At 51.4% G+C, this 19,520-nt stretch overlaps 1 protein-coding gene and 1 long non-coding RNA gene across 6 annotated transcripts in view; one reads left to right on the plus strand and one right to left on the minus strand.

Moving 5' to 3' along the window:
- GATA4 (GATA binding protein 4) overlaps positions 1–12,078 on the minus strand; it is a 30,451-nt gene extending 18,373 nt beyond the window's left edge. For 2 of the 4 annotated variants that reach the window (XM_069011840.1, XM_069011839.1), the window contains exon 1: positions 9,293–10,003. In XM_069011840.1, coding sequence (XP_068867941.1) covers positions 9,293–9,818 — 526 coding nt within the window. In that variant the 5' untranslated portion in view covers positions 9,819–10,003. The other 2 variants (XM_069011842.1, XM_069011841.1) reach the window with 2 other exon arrangements.
- LOC138108756 (uncharacterized) lies at positions 10,228–14,327 on the plus strand. Of its 2 annotated transcripts, none has more exons than XR_011150066.1 (3): positions 10,228–10,333; positions 11,343–11,501; positions 13,633–14,327. It is a non-coding gene; the product is annotated as an uncharacterized lncRNA (long non-coding RNA). The 2 variants fall into 2 exon arrangements; XR_011150065.1 differs by lacking the exon at positions 10,228–10,333 and adding an exon at positions 10,340–10,436.
- Positions 14,328–19,520: the final 5,193 nt, after the last annotated feature.

Here is a 19,520-nt window from a genome sequence, read left to right on the forward strand (position 1 = left end):
GGAATCATCTCCAATCAATTCTTTCTGGTTTTGCTATTAAAATTATTATTTTTATTCTGTGGCTGCATAGAACTTAGCTATATAGAAGGGTGTGTGCATATATATATCTATATATGTGCACAAATACACACACATGTATTTTTAAAAACTAATTTTATGTGTGCAAAACATATATAATATATAAAAAAACCCCTCACTTATAAAACATGCCTACACCATGTGTAGGAATATATGGAATATGTAGGACAGCTCCACACGCCCAATCCCTCCCTAGGCATGAGGGCACCGACCAATATCAACATATCCAAACCCCTGTCCCAGTTTTCTTCTAATTTCACTGATTTAGACACAGGCTCTGCCTCCAGTTCTGAGCTGTTCCACTGATAAATCCCACTCCAAGGAGCTGCACCAGCACAAGCCAGGCCACATCCCGGCCTCCCTGCGGGACTGCAGCCAGGGACAAACAAAAAGGTGTTTGCTACGGCTCATCACGTTAGAGGGGACAGTGAGTTTGTCTAACCCCTGGCCCTTCTCTTTTCCTCTTTTATTAGTTATTCTGGATGTTAAGTCAACTCAGCCCCCGAGCGGGGCAGGAGGAGGGGATGATAAAGCATCTGCAAAGGTCACTTTGCAGCCCAGGCCAATAAAAGGCAGGTACTGAACTTATCAGGGCCACATATAACTTGCAGTTTTTCTAACTCAATTGATTGGACTTTTTATCTAAAATAACAGGCATTATAAGATAGGCGAAAGTCGAGATAAGGAGGAAAATTGAGTAGGCCTCGAATCAAGATCAGCCTGGGGACAGGTTCAAACTCCCACACCTGCCCCAGAGGAATCAATGAAAGTTTCTTGGCGCCGTCCGCTCGTTTTGAAATGCTGCTGAAGTTGGGTGAACTTTGAGACTGCGGCGTTTATTCTGTGATTATAATTAACCTGCTCACCCGTTGTTATTGATTTGTGTGGAGGGAGGTGGCAGAGCCTGACTGGGATGTGGGTTTGGGAAGAGAAGTGCTTGGGGAGGGCAGGCAGCTCTGGCAGAGTGAGACCTTTCCTTGGCTCAAGGCAAAGAGAAGGGGGTGCAAGGGGGATTTCACCCTCCTGCTTGAGGTCCTGCTTGTTTTGGGAAGTGGAAAAGACCCTCAAGCTCAGGTCTTCATATCCAGAGGGTCAGGATAAATTACAGCATCACTGATCTGTCCCAGGGAAGTAATGAAGGACTGAACATGGGAAAAGTTATGCCCAGGATCCAGAGCATCATCCCAGCCCAGGGGAGTGTGAGGAAGAGACATTCCACCCCCCAAACCATCTGCCCCTCTCATGCTCCACACCACCCAGGCATGTCCAAACCCAGAGTCCTTCCCAGCAGCTAGCCCCCTGGGCAGGCAGCCCCTGGGGCCAGCACTCCCTTCCCAAAATAATCTCAGACATCTGGGTCCACACGTCATTCGGAGGAGTCCTGATGTCTGGGGCTCAGGGCCTCACTGATTTCTTTTACAACTCCAGCACTGCAAGCCCTGAATGTTGAATAATGGTGGCTCACTGGCTTGCAAGTCCAGGAGTCTGGCTTGGAAACTCATAGGAGTTTAAATAATAAATATTAGGGTTTGGTTTCTTTTGCCTCATCTAGGATTTCAACATGAAGGAGTCAGGGTTTTCCAGCCTCTCCCTTGTCCAGGAAAGCTGTTCTTTTGCTTTCTGAAAGAGCAGAGCCTGACATATGATAACAGCACTCCAGAAGCTGGAGCTTGAAGGAAAATTGAGGTGCAAGAAAGTATGAGGGCTGGTGACAGCCGGGGGTGGGCAGCTGGGAATCCAGCAAGGGGGAAATGTGTCCTGAACTGTCTGGAGGTGTTTGCAGAGCCAAAGGGGACATTTCAGTCCCCTGTCCCTCGAGGTCAGAGGACAACCTGGAATTTGTTTAAATGTTACAGACACAGAGAGCTCCATGTGGAAAAACCAGGAGGGACTGGCAAAACCTTGCCTGGAGGGACTGGTGGGGTCTCCTTCTCCCTCCCTGCTTCATCTCTGCCCCCAAATTTGGGTTTTAACTGTTTAGGAAAGTCCGATGGCGACGGGAACCGAGCCCCGTGGCAGCTCCCTGTAAATCCGCTGTGCTGGAAGCATCGCCCAGCGGAAAAGGGCTGAGCTCTGGGAAGAAGAGCAGGAGCAGGGAGCAGCGTCCCACCACGGGACCTCTCCTGAAATGCTCCCCCGGCAGACACCAACTTAATTCCCAGGGATTAGGAGGAAGCATTTCCAGGCAGTGATTTTGTTATCCCAGGTTCAGAAGCAATCCAGTACCAGTCCCTGGTGGAGACGGGAGATCAGCCCTGCGGGATCCCTCATCCGGCTGCCCTCACCCCACCTCTGCTGGAAAAATTATTATTTTTTGGCTTTCCAGGAGTTTTTTTTTTCCTCTTTCACAAACAAAATGAATTACTGAGTCTCTCCCAAGGCTGGTGGGAGCGATTCGAGCTCCAATAAGGGTCTCACAAGCTTTAGGGGTGACTAAAAATAATTTAAAAAACCACCACGAATTCCTTCGTGCTGCAACGTATAAACCAAGTGGCCACTTTTCAGGACAAAAAAGGAAGGTCCCACTGGATTTTGGGGTTTTACCTCCCTGAGAACACATGTAAATTCCCATGTAATTTGCAGTGGGCCGAGTTTCTTCCCTATGGATTCTACTTGCATGGGCCTGATCCTGCACCAGCTGCCGGTGAACCTCCCTGTGTTTTAAAACAGGGATGGTTTCAGCTCTGAGCAAGGAACGTGGGTATTTTTGAGGCTGGTTTTTTTTTTTTTTTTTGGTCACAGTCCATGCAGAATCTGTTTTTTAGGGGATGGCTGATCCTAAAAACCTGGGCAGGTTTGGCCTTAGAAAGACAGAGAAAGCAGAAAGACATTGGAAAGACCCGTCTTGCTCCCCCCAAGTGAAGACTTCATTCTGCAATTAGGTATCCACCTCATTAAGCAAAAAAAAACCTCTGTGCCAAAAAATAATGGAGCAAAAAAATTAATCACCGGGCACTTCTTGGAAAAGAAAAAGTTATTTTCTCTTCCAGTTGTTGACACTGCCCCAAACTTGGCTTTAAAATCCAGGTCTTGCCAAAACTCCAAAGCTGAAATATTTCAGCGCTGATGGCGGGGTCAGATCTGCATCCAGCTTGGAAAATCTCTGCCTGGCTCTTCTTTTGGAGCAGACTCAGCACCCGCCACTTCTTTTTTGGGGAGTGAGAAAATCCAGCCCGAGCTTATCATATTGAAAAAGAAATCACCGCCGAGCGCTGCGAGCGTTTAAAAGCGCGCAGGAGCGCGGGGAATGCTGCAAGCTCAACATGCCCCACAGCGAGGAGCTCCTGGAAAAAAAGGGGAAAAAAGGAAAAAAAAAACCAAACCAACATTTTTGGAGTAGGTTTGAAAACCACAGGTGTTTTCAAAAGACGCTTTAGTGCCACTCATGCCAACGGTGATGGAATTATTTTCGAGGGCTGTCACGCACTTGCAAGCAGCCGTGTGTGGAAAGACCTCAGTGCTCAGGCCTGGCAGATAATTGGGTTTAATTTGTCATTACAGATGTATTTACAGCTCGGGCCCGGTCACCGTGACCGACCATGTGGGGAAGACTTGGAAAGGCAGGAGAGGTTTTCATATTTTGCCACAGTGCGGGACGTGACCGTAAACAGCTGTGAGGGTTCTGTCCCACGAAGGAAAAACACCAATTTTTCTTAAAATTAAAAAAAAAACAATCCGACCTTATAATGAAATTTGCTTCTATAATTTGGGTTAATTTGGGAGGTCAGAGCAAATTCTCACCTATTTCCCTGGTTATTTAAGCAGCATTTCACACTCGCACACCAAAGGCAAATTTACACCTTCGTGCCAGACGGCAGCGCGGATTCCGACCCGCCGACAAGGTGGATATTCGGCATTTCCAGATATTCCCATCTCCCTTTTTGCAATCCTGCAGGCATAATTACACACATTCCCCACTCCCAAGCAACTCAGACCTGTAACAACCCAACCTGGCCATTACAACTGAGAGACTTTGGCAGCCTAATCGTGTTTTTCGGGATCCCACGTCCCCAAAACGCGGGGCTGGCGCAGCAAAAATCTGCATTTCTGGCTTTCCCTCCCAGCATGAGCAAAACTTTCTTTTCTAAGCCTGTGGACTGAGCTCTTGAGGTAAAGTCCCACCTGGTTTTGCAACCAGCAATGAGCCCCAAAGGGGAAGCAGACCCTTTGTTAAGTTTTTTAGAGTTGGGTTGCAAAAGCCTCGAAGAACCCAAGATTTTGGCTTCCTCTGCTCCGTGAATGCCCGGGAGCATCACCGAGCAGGGCGAGATCCCCGAATATCTCATTTCTGCACCTCCTTTTCAATAAGGAAATTGCAGGGAGGGAAGGACACGCTGCGCTGGTGTGTGAATTTGGGAATAAAACCTCTCAAGGTTGATATATTTGCATTCCTTTTATTCCTCTGCTTGCAAAGCTCCGCAGGGCTCAAGGAGCAGAAGTTTCAGCCCAGAGCCCTGTGCCGATGAGAAACAAAACCTCTGAAGGTTTTGGGATAACACTGTAATTTTTTTTTTAATTGAATTTTCCTTAAAATTGCATTTTCCTACTTTTAACAGCCCCTGCAAATGTCCTCCTTCAGAAACAACAGGCTGCCGACCTTCAGGCACATAAAGTGTCTCTTTTTTGCCAAGTTTGGGATTTTATTTGCTGTTTGGTGCTTTATTGATGGGGTTTTTTTTCTCATGCATCCTTAAATTTCAGTGAGATGGTTTCCCCATTCAAAATACCCCTCTGCATTTGGGACAACCAGTTTTGGGGAACCCCTTTCTGCCCTTTCTTCCCATCATCTGAAGAGCACTGAGGTGTCAGGATTTGGCCTGGTTTCCTTTGGAATACACTGCCTGATAAACACTCATCTGTTTCTGAGAATTTTGCCTTTTTCCCTTAAAATTTCTGGCGAAAAAATATGCAGAGAGCAAAATATAGACTGTCTCTCGAAAAAAAATATTGCTGTTATTGTTACAGGGGTAAAGAAATGCACATGCACATTTGTGGAGAAGAAAAATAATTAATCCTGGTTTAATAAAATCTTAGATTAAGCACCACCATCCACTGCCTTAAACTTTACTGCTCTACGAAAATTTGTGAACATTTATCGTGTATTAAATTCTACCCCACGGCTATTCTGTGCAACATAAGGACTTGTATTTGGTAATACAGTGCAATTTTTAATTAAGGAATTGAATTATTAATAATCACGCCTGTGATTGTGTTATTTTTATTATTATCATTGATTTATTTGCAATTTAAATTCTACTGCTTGAGGGGCTCCAAGGGGGGAATAAACACTTGTGTGTTCAAGCTTGATCTTGCTCAAAGATTAAAAACCCCGATTCTGTGGGTTTCATCCCAAATCCCAGACTGACGGGTGACAATTAAATTAGGAGGGAGAGCAGAAGGTGGATTCAAACCCGAAGAGGGGGGAACAAAGCCCTGGGCGAACCTTCCCCGCCGGCGGGGCTGAGGTGAGAAATGCGGCCGCTTGTGAAACGGGGGATGGAGAAAAATGCAGACACGTCCTACAGCCCCATCCCGATGTCCCACAGCCCCTTCCCGCTGTCCCACAGTCCTTTCCTGCCATCCTACGTTCACATCTCCCTGTCCTATGGCCCATCCCTCCGTCCTACAGCCCCATCCCTCCGGGATCAGGGACGGGAGAGGTGCTGGGCCCCCCTCATCGCCTGCCACCCCACAGGGACGGGCCACCTTGTCCTGTGGTGCGTGGGGAAGGTCAGGGGCTGCTGGTAGGGCAGAGGGTTGTAACAAATGCCAATGAATCACTGGAAATGTCAGCCCCGGGATGCGACAGGGCAGATCTTTTAGCATCCCTATGGGAAAGCTTAAGATCTGGTTCCCAATCTCTCCCCCAGCCAGCAGCAGAAGGGACATTTTCCAACCCAGTGTCTGCTCCAGGCTTTGATCTTCCAGGACGCTGTTGCTGTGTTCCAGCAGCGCCTGTTTGAGTAGCCCTGGCTTGGATTTAGCCAAAAAAAAAAACCAAAAAACCAAAAAGCACCCACCAGGAATGCCCACAGCCCTCGCCCCGATTTATTCCCAACCACAGCAACTTCCGCGATGCCACAGCAAAAGTAAAACCCCCGCTGTGGGCAAAATAAAAGGGAATGGGGATGGCGCTCTGGGATCTGAGCGTCCATCCCCAGCCTGGAAAGATCCAGGAGGCAGCGAGGGGCTGTGGGATGGACGCGCTCGGACCCCCGTGCCGCCCTCCATCCCCGTTCCCCTCTGCCCGGAGAAGGGGGAAGAGCCAAACTGCCCATCCAGGCTCATTTTGGGAGCGATTTCAAGAGATTTTTGGTGCTGGCGGGGAAGTCTTTTGAGAGGGGATTCTGGAGCTGGTCCTTTTCATGCCTCATTAAGTCGGGAATTCACAGTAACTCCATCCTAGGCAATGCCTGGGGCAAGTTCACTGCCTCGACCACAGGGTCTGATCCTGCTCTTCAGGGTAATGAAATCAGTCACCAAAATTACCCTGAAAAGCCCAAATTTGGTATTTTAAACTCTCACCAGGGAAAGTTTTTCAAACGGCCCCGTGTGTTTTACCCACCCATCCTTCCCAGTGCTTTATACCACGGTTTAAGCGAAGCCAAAATCCCTCAGTTTGGGGAAAAACAAGATTTGTATTTCTTATAGTGTTATTTTCTTCGAATACATTTTCACTAATCTTCTTTTCCCTGTGTGTTGCTTTGTTTTTACAGGGATATATTTATATAAAACGGGGGGGGGGGGGGGGGGGGGAACCATGCCCAACTGCATACTGTGAATTCGTGTCTGCATATCCAGCTGTACCTGCCCAGACTTGATCTTTTTTTTAAAAAAAAATGATAATAATTAAAATTTTAATGACCCCAGGGGTGCTCTGCATTTAGCACTGCCCGGAGGTTGGTGGCTCTTTAGGAAAAGAAGATGAGAGCGCTGCAAATACAGCTTGATTGAAAAGGATTGCGTCTCCACCGTGAGATTCCTCGCTGGGCGGAGAATAAAATTACTTTTAGCCCTAAGAAAAGGTAAAGAAGGAGTCAACTCCACCGTGCCAGGGATTTCTCAGGTGCTGACCAGGGCTCGGATGCGGCATTAAAGTAGGTCTGTGATGGGAGCAATCCACAACGGTGTTCCCCGCGCCCCCCCCCCCCCCAACTACATCTTTCAGTGTCTTCAGTTTTTCAGGCTTTTTATCCTTAAAACCATTAAAACAAAACCCTTTCCCAGCTCAGAACCCCCCAGTCAGCCTCTACATGCTTCACACAGCCCTCTCGGTGCCCAAAGCATCGCTCGGCTTCCAGGAGGGACCCGGCAGCGGCCGCCTCTCGACTCAGGGAGAAGAGGGAACGGGGCAGGTCTGGACCTTAAACTACTTCCCGGAGGAGCTGCCTTCCAAAAACCCGTTTTAATCCTGAGTTTAATCCTGCCAGCTCTCAGGCAGCTCATTTTATTTATTTGTTTTACAAAAACTCACTCACTTTTGGTTTAAAATCCGAGAAAGGCAGAGACGTAATTAGCCCCGTGCTAATTGAATCCCGTGGATTCGGCTGCGCTGCCGAGAATCCGGCACCCGAGTCAGGACCTGGAGAGGAGTCCCGGCTCCTTCCTCCTTCATTAAAAATCAACTTCTGGGCTGGCTCAACTCATCCCTTCTTCCCAGTGCTATTTAAAACCCCATTTTTTGCCATCAAAATGCGGAGCTGCAGCACAAACCACCGGGCTCAAAACCCCCAAATCCCCACGTTCAACCCCTGGTGCTTTGAAAGCTGATGGGTGTTTTTGCAACGGCAAATCTTCATTTGCATTATTTTGGGGTTAGGTTATTTTTATTATTAAGAGCCCTTCTGAGACCACCGCAAAAAGGTGATTTTTTTTTTTTTCCCCCAAGGAAGAGGTGGCACTGTGGTAAAATGCAAATATTCATATGTGCGTATAGATAGTCAATTAATATTTGATTGTTTAATTTATTCTGATTTTTCCCTCTACGTTCTACCTTTTCATGGATTCCGAAAAAACATCGCCCGATTGGCTAAATTTTTATCCGTAATCTGTTCCTCGTTTTGAGAAATTTCATAGCACCCAAAGAAAAGCACAAGGTATTTGCAAGGCCAAGCCTTCACCGACGCCCAACTTTCCTTCTTTTAACATCTAAAATTAATGCTAAAGACAAGGCAAATCCTGCTGGACACGATGGAAAAATCACCTTCCAAAATTCAGGTTAGAGAACATGATCATAAAATAGCTCTGGAAACAAATTTGAGGTGTTTTCTTTGTTAACCCCGACCCCAAAGCCAACAGAAATACCTTCACGGAGAGGAGGCGGGAAGGAAAAAAGGGTTTATGAAACTACATAAGATGTGCTCGCATTTCTCTCCCATTTTATCCCTCTTCCTCCCCACTAAATATAAAAACAGTGTTTTAAGCCATTTGGACCAATTTTTCGTCATAGGAACCAGAGGAATTTAATGAAATGAAAGGCTCCGAGACTGGATTCATCACAGGGGATCAGGGTGAGTTTTTTTGGGGTGAGGAGATTCTGAAATACCAAGGTTGTATTGTTCAGATGTGCCCGTGTTCCCCAAAAAGCACCGATATAAATGTGGATGCATTTCTTTTAATCCTTCTCCATCATCTCTCCCACCTCAGCTCAAAATTTCTCTTTGCTCTCCCTTTTTGTAGCCTGACCTTTCAAAAAAAAAAAAAAAAAATTAAGAAATCCAGAATGTAAAACAGCCCAAAGGGAAGATTTGGGATTCATGGACCAAATGTTGATTTCTTAATGCTCCCACTTTTACGCCGACAGCCAGCTCAGGAAGGGGCTGCCTGCGTGTCCAGAGAACATCGTGGTCCTGCCCCCACAATCATCCCCATCAGAGCCCCTAAATCCCCTCGGAGCTATTTGAGGAGCCAGCAGGCCCTCGCTCCCGAGCGCAGCTCATCATTCCTTGCCGCTCCGGGCCTGCCCTAAATTTCATTTACTTTTTGGAAACTGTGGCCTTTGAGGATATTTTGGAACGGTGATTTCGCAGAGTAAGTAAGAACAAGGACCCCAATATTTTCCAGCCAGAGAGGCCACTCCGACAGCGCCAACCCCAATACTCCAAATTCCTCCCTCCTGCCCTTTGCGCCTACGCACAGAGGGGTGCGTGCCCCAAAATCTGGAGGGTAATGGGATGATGAAGCCTTCCCTCCCGTCTCCCAGCCCTGTGCTCACCGATGTTGGCGTGGCGGGCGGCCGCGGGCGTCCCTCGGCTCTGCAGGTTGTGCAGCATGGGGCTGTCGAAGGGCGAGGAAGTCCAGGTCGTGGCCATTTCGGGGCTCATGTAGGCCGGGTAGGGGCTGGAATAGGAGCCGCCGAAGCCCCTGCTGTACTGCTCCCTCCCGTTGGCAGAAAGGTTCAAGGAGCTGCTGTAAGCCGCCGCCGCTTCCCGGGAAGAGGTGGCCGGGATGGGGGTGCTGGTGGAGAAGGAGAACCGAGGTGACACGGGAGGGTGAGAAGATCCAGGGTTGTAAGCGGCGCTTTCGGCTCCGGGCTGAGTCCAGATGGAGTGGCTGGAGACGGGGCTGCCTTGCTGGGAAGAGCCGCTGCTCTGCAGGTAGGGCAGGCTGGGGAGCATGGAGGTGACCCTCGTGGTGGGCACATAGACCGGGGACGCTGCGGCCGCGCTGTGCATGAAGCCACCTGCCCCCTCGTACGCCGGAGGGCCGGGGTTGGCTGCCATGGCTAAGCTCTGGTACATCTCGTGCAGGGCCTCCCCAAAGCCCAGCCGGCTCCCCGGCCGCGATCCAGAGCGATGGGGAGCGCGTGGAAAACCCTCGGCTCCACTTTCCCCCGCAGCGGTCTCGCGTGGGCAGAGCCTTCCAGCCAAAACCAAAACACCACCAGCGATGCGATTTTTCTCCAACCCCCCACCTTCCCCACCGCCCTCCTTCCCCACCTTCAGCAGGTCCCGCCGCCTCTTCCAGACCCCAAGCAAGAAGTCCAGGTCCCTCCGGAGGGGAGATTTAGCTCCCGCCTGGATTTAGCTGCTCCCACCGGGCTCCATCCATCACCTCCCGCCCCCCCCCCCCCCCCGCCCTCCACCATGGGGCTGGGCTGTTTAAAACCCTCGGTCAGTCTCCTCCTCCCTCCTTCCCCCCCCCGCCCGCCCCTTCCAACACCCCCCGGGGGAGCAGGGGGAGATGCTGCCGGGATGCGGGATGCGGGATGCGGCGGCGGCCGGGCCGGGACCCCCCCAGGCGGGGAGATAAGGAGGTTAGAGAAGGGGGGGAGGTGAAAGGAGGGGGAACACAGCCGGGAAGGTGAGAGACAGCGATGCTCTCTCCTCTGGCCCGGAGCAAAAACCTTTGTCCCGCAGGTACGATCGGTGCTTTAAGTTGTTAATGGCCCCCGGGGCCGGCGTTTGAAGTGGGCGGCGGGAGGCGGCTGAGGAGGGCTGGGGTGGGGGGGACTTAAATTAGGGAAAAGTGGGGGGAAAAGAGGGAAAGGAGGAAGGATGGCTTGACCCTCCCACCCCGCACTTGCCCCGCGTGTGTCCGCAACCCCTAAAGCCCGGCCACGCGTGACCGAGGGGGCTCAAAGGAGAAGGGGGGCATTAGCCACTGCAGCCCCCATTAGTGCTGCCCAAAGTGGGCAGCAGACCCCAAGCAGCGCCCACAAAACTCCCCCTCCCGCGTGTTTTTTATACGTCTCCCCCATTTTTCCCGTATGGGAAACTGGGAGAAGCTGGGAGCACGGTGGTGTGACCCGCTGGGAGCTGGGAATGCCGTAGGTCTGGATGGGGAGGAATGTCCCAGAGTCATGGGACAGGGTGGGAGCAAGGGGTGCTTTACCTCATGTTGGGTCGGTTTCGAATTTGGAGGAATTTGGTGGAATTCGGGGTGGATTTGGGCCTTGGGATGCCATCGAGGCCTTGCGGGTGGCTTGCAATGGCAAGACCCCAAAACCCACTTGTGGAAAGGGGTCGGGGTGAAACCCCTTTCCCAAGGAGTGCCCAGGAAGGGGGTAGGATGATTTGAGGTGCTGTTTTCTCTTCAGATCATGGAGGGAGACTCTTGGACGGGGCTTGGGACAACCTGGTCTGCTGGAAGGGGTCCCTGCCCACGGCAGGGGGGTCGTAGCTGGATGGGCTTTTAGGTCCCTTCCAACCCAAACCATTCTGGAATTGTAGGATTCCATGAAAACCACGTCACACCGGGAGAAGGGCTGGATGGGGCGCGGGGGGGAGTTATGGCCGGAGAGATAACTCTTGGGACTGCTTTAGGTTTAACCAACAGATTCCCCCGGCTGAACCCCTCCGCTGGGCTGAATTTAGCAGCAGAAGAGATAACCGGCAGATAAGGACTGATACCCTGGGAGGACAGCGGGAGACGGGCAGGCGGCCGAGGAAAAGGAGAGAAGCCGGAGGCAGCGCTGGGAAGGGGTAAGGATAGAAGCGAGCCGGGAAGAAGCGGGTTTAAGGCAGGTCTGTGTCCCCCCGGCCCCCGGGGAATGGTTGGTGTGTAACCGGCCTAGGACGGAGCGTTTCCACAGGATTCCCTAAAGAGAAGCAGGATTCACAGGAGGGGAACCAGGAGCGAGTTCCCCTCCTGCCCTACAAATAACAGTGGTGATTAAAAAAAACAACCAAATAAAGGAAAAAAAAAAAAAAAAAAAGCAAACTCGAGTCCCTTTTCAAGCCCGAGGAGACAATAGGAGGAAGCTTTCGGGGAGGCCTCTAGGAAGGGGCTCGCTGGGGTCCCAGCGTGACAGCGAGGAAGAGGAGCGAGGAGACAGAGAAGCGCTACCCACCTTCAGTGCTGGGGGGGCACAGGGGTGGAGGGGGGCGAGGCCGTGGGGCAGGACCCCCTCCCCCCCGCTGTGGGAAAGGCAGAGGGCTCAGAGATGCCCGGCTCCTGCTTCCTTGGGGGATTAGGGGCAGCGCTGCCCCCCTCCTGGCTCCCCAGTATGGCCAGGCTGCCCAGTCCCACTCGCTGACTGGTTTGCCCACATCACGTGGAAGTGGGCGGCGATGGGAGGGAAGGGGGGGTGGAGGGGGGGCCGGTATCTGTTGCACCATCAGCCGGGCGCCAGGTTTCATGCCTGTGGAGAGAGAAAAGGGAAAAAAAAAAAAAAAAGGAATAAAATAAAATAATAAAATCAAACCAGCCCCACGGGCATGGCCCCACTGGCTGGGCAGCCCCGCGTCCCTGCGCACCCCAGCGATGCCCGTGCCCGGCTCCCAGAAATAATCAGGGGGATTTTCCGAGGGGTACGGACACCCCCCAGCCCCCCAATCCCGTTGCAGTCATTCCCTTTCGTTGGCGATATTGCGCAGGGAAGATTTTTCCGTGCCCCAAATCGTGATCCCAAATCATGGAGTGAGGAGGTGGCAGCTGCTCTCGTCTCTATCCCAGCCAGTCTGGGGGTGCTCCCCCCAAACTGGACACCCATTTCCTGTCCCTCCATGCTCTGCAGAGGCTGATGGGTTTAAAGGTTAATGGTGAAGTGCGGGGGGGTGCTGCACCCCTCTGCAATTTGGGGTCCCCATCCCACGTGGGGCTCAGCCCTGCACCCACAGCCCCCTCCTCTCTCGGGGGTCATTTCACCCTGGGGTCTCTCCGGCCATCGGGGGGATCCCCCTGCCCAGTTCCCCGGGATTAACTCTCGCACCATTCGTATTTCCCACACTCTGGAGTTTCCCGTGGAAAGCTGGGGTTCCTACCCTAAGTGGGTGTGTGTGGGGGGGGAGGTGGCAGCGGCTTGTGGTGCTTGGAAATAAAAATATTAAATTAAAATTAAAAATCTCTTTATGAAAGAGACGGGGTGGGGGGGGGGAAGAGGGGATGAGGGAAGAGATTTATTGAAGGGGGATGGAAGTTGAAGGGAGCTCCTGGGGGTTGCTCCCGGGTCGGGAATGAGTCCCTGGGGATGTGGGATCCCCTCATGCTCTGCCCTCCCGTTACTCTGGAATACCCAGGGGGCACAGGGACTCCCCAAACCCAAAAGGTGGGAAAACACCGTTAGAGATTGCCCCAAATATCAGGATGAAAACAGTTCTAGATCCGTATCGAAATAAAGTTATGGGCACAGAAATGCATAACAAATAAATGTCAGCGACGGTGTCACTGTGGGTATTTGTACTTTCAGCACACGGGGGAAAAGATGTATTTAATAAAAAGTGTGTAATTTCATACAGATCGATACAAAAATTGAGTACAGACGGGACTCGATGTATGTTATAATTCACAGGAATGTGTGTTGCATGCAAACATGGATGTACTTTCATACCTAAATAATTTATTGTTTATAATTTGTAACGCCCTGTGGTACAAATTGTTTTTTTTAATATATGTAAACTATGAAATATATAAAAATGCATATATAATATATAAACTATAATGTGTAATAGTTCATGTCTAATATCCAAACGTGTAAATACTTATATCTAAAAATGTATATGAATACATGTATCTATAAAAATATGCTTTGGAACTCGGGGCTGTCAGCACACAGGGAAAGAAAGGAGATTTAAATATTTCGATGTCTCTTTTTATATCCCTTCTCCGAAGCAGCTGCCTATCCAGATGTGCCGGGTTCGGGACGCTCATCTTCCCTTCCTTTGCAAAATCCCTGACGGTTCTCTTTCCCAAAACAGCGATTTTCTAAAGATTCGTTGAATTCCTGCAGAAAATCAGCGCTTTCCTTAAAAAAAAAAAAAAAAAAAAAAAAAAAAAAAAGACAAAAAAAGGCAAAAAAAGCAAAAATGCAATTTAAACTGATTAAACCCAGCCAAGAAGCAATACCTGGAGCAGAGACGATTTCAAGGACCTGTTTTGGCTTTGCTACTTCCAGGAAAAAACGTACAAAAGCAATTCCCGTGGATTGTGGCCGGATCCAGCCTCTTTCTGCGGGGAATTGTCGGTCGGTGGAGCCGGGAATCGCCGGGACGCGCATCCCGAAAATCGGAGAGTTAAGGAACCGCGCTGAGCCCAGCCTGGCGTGACCCAACAGCCGGGAAGGACAGGATGGATTTAGGACACAATTTCTCCCGGAAAAAGCAGATGGGACACAGCAAAGCGCAGCGACAAAAAAAAAAAGAGCCCAAATCAAACCCAAAACTCTGTTCTGAACTCGGTGGAGCTTTTTTCCCCTTGCGATTAACGAAATCTGGCTGAAAATAACCCAGGGGAACAAACTTTGGCCTGGTCTCTCTCCTTTCCAGCCCCCACTTCTGCCCCAAGCAGGAAAAAAATCGATTCGATGCCTATTTTAAAAGTTTTTTTTCGTTTTGCTTTTTTTTCCTTGTATCGAACTTCCGCGGCGGTTTTAGAGTTAAAGCTCCGGGTGCTGGTGGATGCAAAAAAACCCCCAAGAAACCACCCAAAAAACAAACGTAAAACCCCACCCAAAGCCACTTTAGGAACTGGGAGAGCGGAGGAGAAGAGGGGAGAAAGTTAATTTAAATTTTTCTCTGTGCTGAAAAATTTTTTAAAAATCACGAAAAAAAATGGTTAAAAAGAGGGGGGAAAATCAGCGGGGGAAATGCGGTTTTAGCAGAGCAAAAGGGATAAATTCGGCTGGCAGCTGCTGTGTATTGGGTATTTAGGAGTATTTGGGATTTTTATCAATATCATTTTAGCTATTTTATTTATTCCTTGCCTTGGCTGAGGCCGGGGAGGGTCTGGAGGAGGGGGCTGGGGGCAGTCTGAGAGTTACGGGCTGCGGGAAGGGACCGGACACCCTGGGACGGCGGAGAGGGGAGAAATCGGCTCCAAAAACTCCGGTGCCTTCGGCTGGGTGGCATCTGCGGGCGGTATGGATCGGCTATGGGTATCTCTAGGGATCTATCTATAGGTATCTATCTATAGGTATCTCTAGGCTGTCCCTGATTTGTGTTAGAGCAGCCGGTGCAATCGGGGACGGGAAGGGGGGTCCCAAGATGCACCCCCGATTTTTTGGGGCTGCGCGGCAGGACCGGGATGGTTTGGGAGGGGGGATGGCCGGGAGGGGAGGACGAAGCTCCCTGCGAGCCAGGAGACGTCTCGGGGCGGCATCGCCTCCTCCCGCCCTCTTCCCACCCGTCTGGGGGTGTGGGGATGCACAGGGGGCTGCTGTCCCCGGCCCTGCCCCTCCAGCCCTCCCCTGCTCCAGCAAAGGGGGGGAATCCCGAGCGTCATCCCCCGGTGGAGCTCTGCGGGGGGAGGGATGAACCCTCCACCCTCCCGGGGGACAGATCCTGGACCCTCCTCCCTAGGGAGCCTTGGAGTCCCCGCTCTGAGGCCCCCTTGCACCCCCCTGCCCACAGACGCGTGCCAGGACACCCCAGCGCAAGGAAAACCCACGGGACACCGTGGGCAGCACAGCTGGAAGGGGCAGCACAGCTGGAAGGGACAGCGGCACAACCCCGCCACCACAGCCGAGGGAGCGTGAGCCGCTCACAGGGGACCCTGCTGTGGCTGCCACCCCCGCCCCGGCTCAACCAAAGGCTCTTGTCGCGCCTTTCAGAGACGCTTTCCCAAACAAACGTCACATCTGTTTACAGGACAGCAGTGGTCCTAAAATGCCACCAACCCCCCGCCTCCAGCCCCCGCCATCCCAAAGGCCGGGTGCTGCCCTCGGGAGAAGGGTGGCCAAGGAGCATCATGGCTCAGTGGAGCTTCAGGAGAATTTCTAAATCCCTTCTGAGCACCCAGTCTAACCCCAAATATTATATTATTGCTTTTTCCTTTTTTATTTTTTATTTTTTAATTTCTACCCTCAGTGGAAATGAATACAAGTGACTTCCTCGGGGACAAAACCATGGCATGCAGAGGTGCGCGGGGCAGCGATCCGTGCTCTGATGAAGCAGGAGGGGAGAGGCTGAGAAGTGAGGGTCAGTGCCATGGCAATTTGGGGAGAGGCAGGATCTGAGACCGACCTGGAACGGGAATCTTTAGGAACCGGGAACCACAGGACACGTGTTGCCCTGCGTGTCTGTGCCACTGTGTGTGCGTGGAGGGCACAGATCTGTCCCAGAGGACACTGAAAACACAGCGTGGATCAATGCGCTGCGTTCCTGTCAGCTTTACTGCCAAAATCGGGGGAATTGAGCCTAAAATGTCGGGGCTCTGAATTTCCCGATCCGGGGTTCTCTGAATTGGTGGGGAGACAGGAAAGCCCAGCTCGGAGGGACCTTCCCCTGGGGGTCAGGGGCTGTGTCACCGCGGTGTGACGAATGTCTGCGTGGCATCTGTGAGCACACGTCACCCGTGGCTGGGGGATGTCCCGGGACCACCAGCACAGGGACGAGTGGGCGAACATCACCGGCGGTGGGGGGAACCCGCTGGGGACGAAGGGGGTGCGTCAGCAGCGGGGCTCCCGCCGCCCACTCGCAGCGCCCTCCACACGTGTGGTTCTGTTGTCATCATTGTCACCCCTCCTTGACGCGGCGACAGTGAAACCACTCGTGTGGAACACACCTGCTGTGACATCCCGGCGGTCGGGGACTGACCGGCCCCGGCAGAGCCCCTCGCGTCTGGTAGGAACAGCAGCGGTGATGGAAAACCCCTTCTCACTCTCGGGGAGGCTGGACAAGCCGCGTGCATCAGGCGGGGAAGGTTGCTCTGCCTGGAAATGCCTGGGCTGGAGCCCTGGGAATGTGGAACCTCAGTCAGTATCACCACCCATCATTTATCTATATATCCATTTATCCATCATCTATCCATATATCCATTCATCCATCATCTAGCCATATGTCCATTTATCCGTCATCTAGCCATATATCCATGTATCTATCCCTATATCCCTATGTCCATACATCTCTGTAACTCCCTACTCATTCCTATGTCTATTTGCTTTTTTGTGCCTACTTTGCCAGAATATTGATTTATTTGTCCGTACATTTTTCCGTGTGTCTACACCTCTCTTACCTACGTGTCTTACCTTCCTACTCGCCTATACCGCTCACTGGATGTCCTTACCTGTCACTGTGGGGTCCCCTACACCCCTGTACCCCCCTTCCAGCCCCCCTGACCCCCTCAATCTGCCCCACTGGGAAGTTCCTACCCCCTGACAAGTGATGCTGCCGCTATCCCAGACCCGTGGGGCTGCTGCCTGCGGGAATGCCTGGATCCCTGTGGGGTTACCTTCACCCTGACTCCCGTGGGGCTCTCTGCACCCCGACTCCTCCACTTGTCTCCCCAAACACATCCCGGATGGATGGGGCCGCCTCCAACCCCACCTTCGGGGGTCTCCCTGCTCGCAGCCCGCACTCCGGGCCGTGCCAAGTCGTGCCGTGCCGGCAGCGGTGCCGTCGGGGCGGCGGGGCCGGGGCTGTCAGCCCCTATTGATGAGGTGTGGGCTGACGGCGGCGAGCGGCGGCCGCCGGCTCCGCTCCAGACTCCCCGGCGCTGGGGTCAGTGCCCCGGGCAGCCCCGCCGCCGCCGGGAAGGGAAGGGATGCAGGGCCGGAGCCGCAGGCGATGCCCCAGCGCTCCCTCCGAGCATCGCGCACCGGGCTCCGGGTGCTGGGAGGTGCAGCGCCGAGGTTGGATGTGATGATGAAAAAAAGCCAATCCTGACCCAAACCCTCCGCCCCTGGGTGGCAGATGCAGGGTCGGGACAGAGGTTTCATCGCTGAGTTCCTTCTGGGCTGAAAAAATTGTTTCTCTCTCTGCACTGAGGTATCATCGGTTGAATTAATCCACTTACTCAGGAGAGGAAAGCAAAAAAAAAAAAAAAAGAGGCAGATTTCACATAAAAGTAAAGCCACGAAGCCAAAATAGTTTTTCATGCGCCAAAAATTCCAAGCACTGGACTTCCAAGCCCAAATCCATGAGAAATGCCCTCGCATGAGGAAAGGACAAGAAGGGTTTCATGTGCAGGCAGCGCTGGCAGGACTGAGTGGTAATGCAGGAGGATGGTCTGACCTTGGACAAGATGCCAGTCAAAAAAAACACAAAATCTTGACAGTTTTAAAAAGGAAACCTTGAAAAAAAAAAAAAGGTGAAAAATGTCTGGTGTTTTCCAACAGGGAAAAAAAATTCCCTGGTGCAGGGTGAATTTGTGATCTGAGGTTGGCAGTGTCCTCCAGCAGGGGACACTGGGGGCAGGTGGGAATTTCTGGGAGTCTTCCTCTCTTGTCCTAGATCTGTTACAGGTGAATTTCCTGAGCTTGGGACACTGGGCTGGGACCCAGCAGATGGTCACTCAGACTCTCCCAGATCCCCTGGCCTCAGCTTTGTAAAGGAAAGGAGGATCCAAAGGGTTGTCCAGCCCTGGCTTAGGCTGTCCAGGGCAGTGGTGGAGTCCCCATCCCTGGAGGGATTTAAAAGACGTGTGGATGTGGAATTTGGGGACATGGGTCAGTGGTGGCCTGGGCAGTTTTGGGGGAATGGTTGGACTCGGTGATCTTAGAGGACTTTTCCAACCTAAACAGTTCAATGATTCTATGAAGTGCTGCTGGAGTTCCTTTGGATTGTATTTAATTTCCATGTAATTTACACAACCATTTCTGTAGCTGAGGTGGCAACATGGGATTTTTTTGTTTGTTTCCTAATTAACATCCACCCAGATTTCCAGAAATATCCCACCAAAATCCCCCTTGCACTGCTGTTCTCCAGCCAAGTGAACAGTGCCGCCTTCCCCGGCCTCACTCAGGGCAGCAGGAATTCAGACTATGCCACTGAGATTCTTATGGCTGCACAAAATAAAGCTCCCAGTTTCCTTCTACCCTCAGGAATAGCCTGCTCCTTCTTCTCCTTCTCTTTTGGGTTTGTAAAGAAAATGATCTCTGGTATAATATTTTTGATACATCAGCGTTACCAGAGAGAAGCAGAGCTGATGGTCCCTTAAATCTGCTGAAATCCTTTGGCTTTTGGACCCATCCTGCTGCTTCACACCCACCTAGGAATGCTGTCCAGGATGGAATACCCTGGGTGATGGCGGCATATTGTCATCCATGGGGGAAAGCAGGGAAATGCACCACAGGCTGTAACTGCAAAAGACACAATAACATGAAAGTTCATTTTATCAGGAAATGATATTGTTATCATCAGGCAGAACTCCAGGGCAGCACATGGGGAAAGAATACTCAGGTGTGTTGCCAAATTCATGTGTAATTAGCCCTCGTTCTTGGATCACTATTGCTAAGTTGATATTGCTGATAAACTGTGGTATCTGTTGGGGGACTGATGCACCTCTGAGTTTTCATGCACTGGACAAGTCAGGAATGATGGGAGTCCTGGGACTTGCTGTGAAAGAGAGGTGGAATCCTGGACAATGGTTTGAGTTTTGAAGGGTTTTAGTCGAAATGAACAAAAATCCCACCAAACCAATCAGAGACAGGAGAATCCTGGACCTGAATGTGTAGCTCTGGCCATTGTACAGAATCAGGGAGCCATGGAACGGTTTGGGTTGGAAAGGACCTTAAAGATCATTCAGTTCCACCCCCTGCCATGGACAGGGACACCTTCCACTATCCC

The sequence above is a fragment of the Aphelocoma coerulescens genome, chromosome 3 (genome assembly GCF_041296385.1).
Source record: "Aphelocoma coerulescens isolate FSJ_1873_10779 chromosome 3, UR_Acoe_1.0, whole genome shotgun sequence".
In the NCBI taxonomy this organism is placed as follows: Eukaryota; Metazoa; Chordata; class Aves; order Passeriformes; family Corvidae; genus Aphelocoma; species Aphelocoma coerulescens.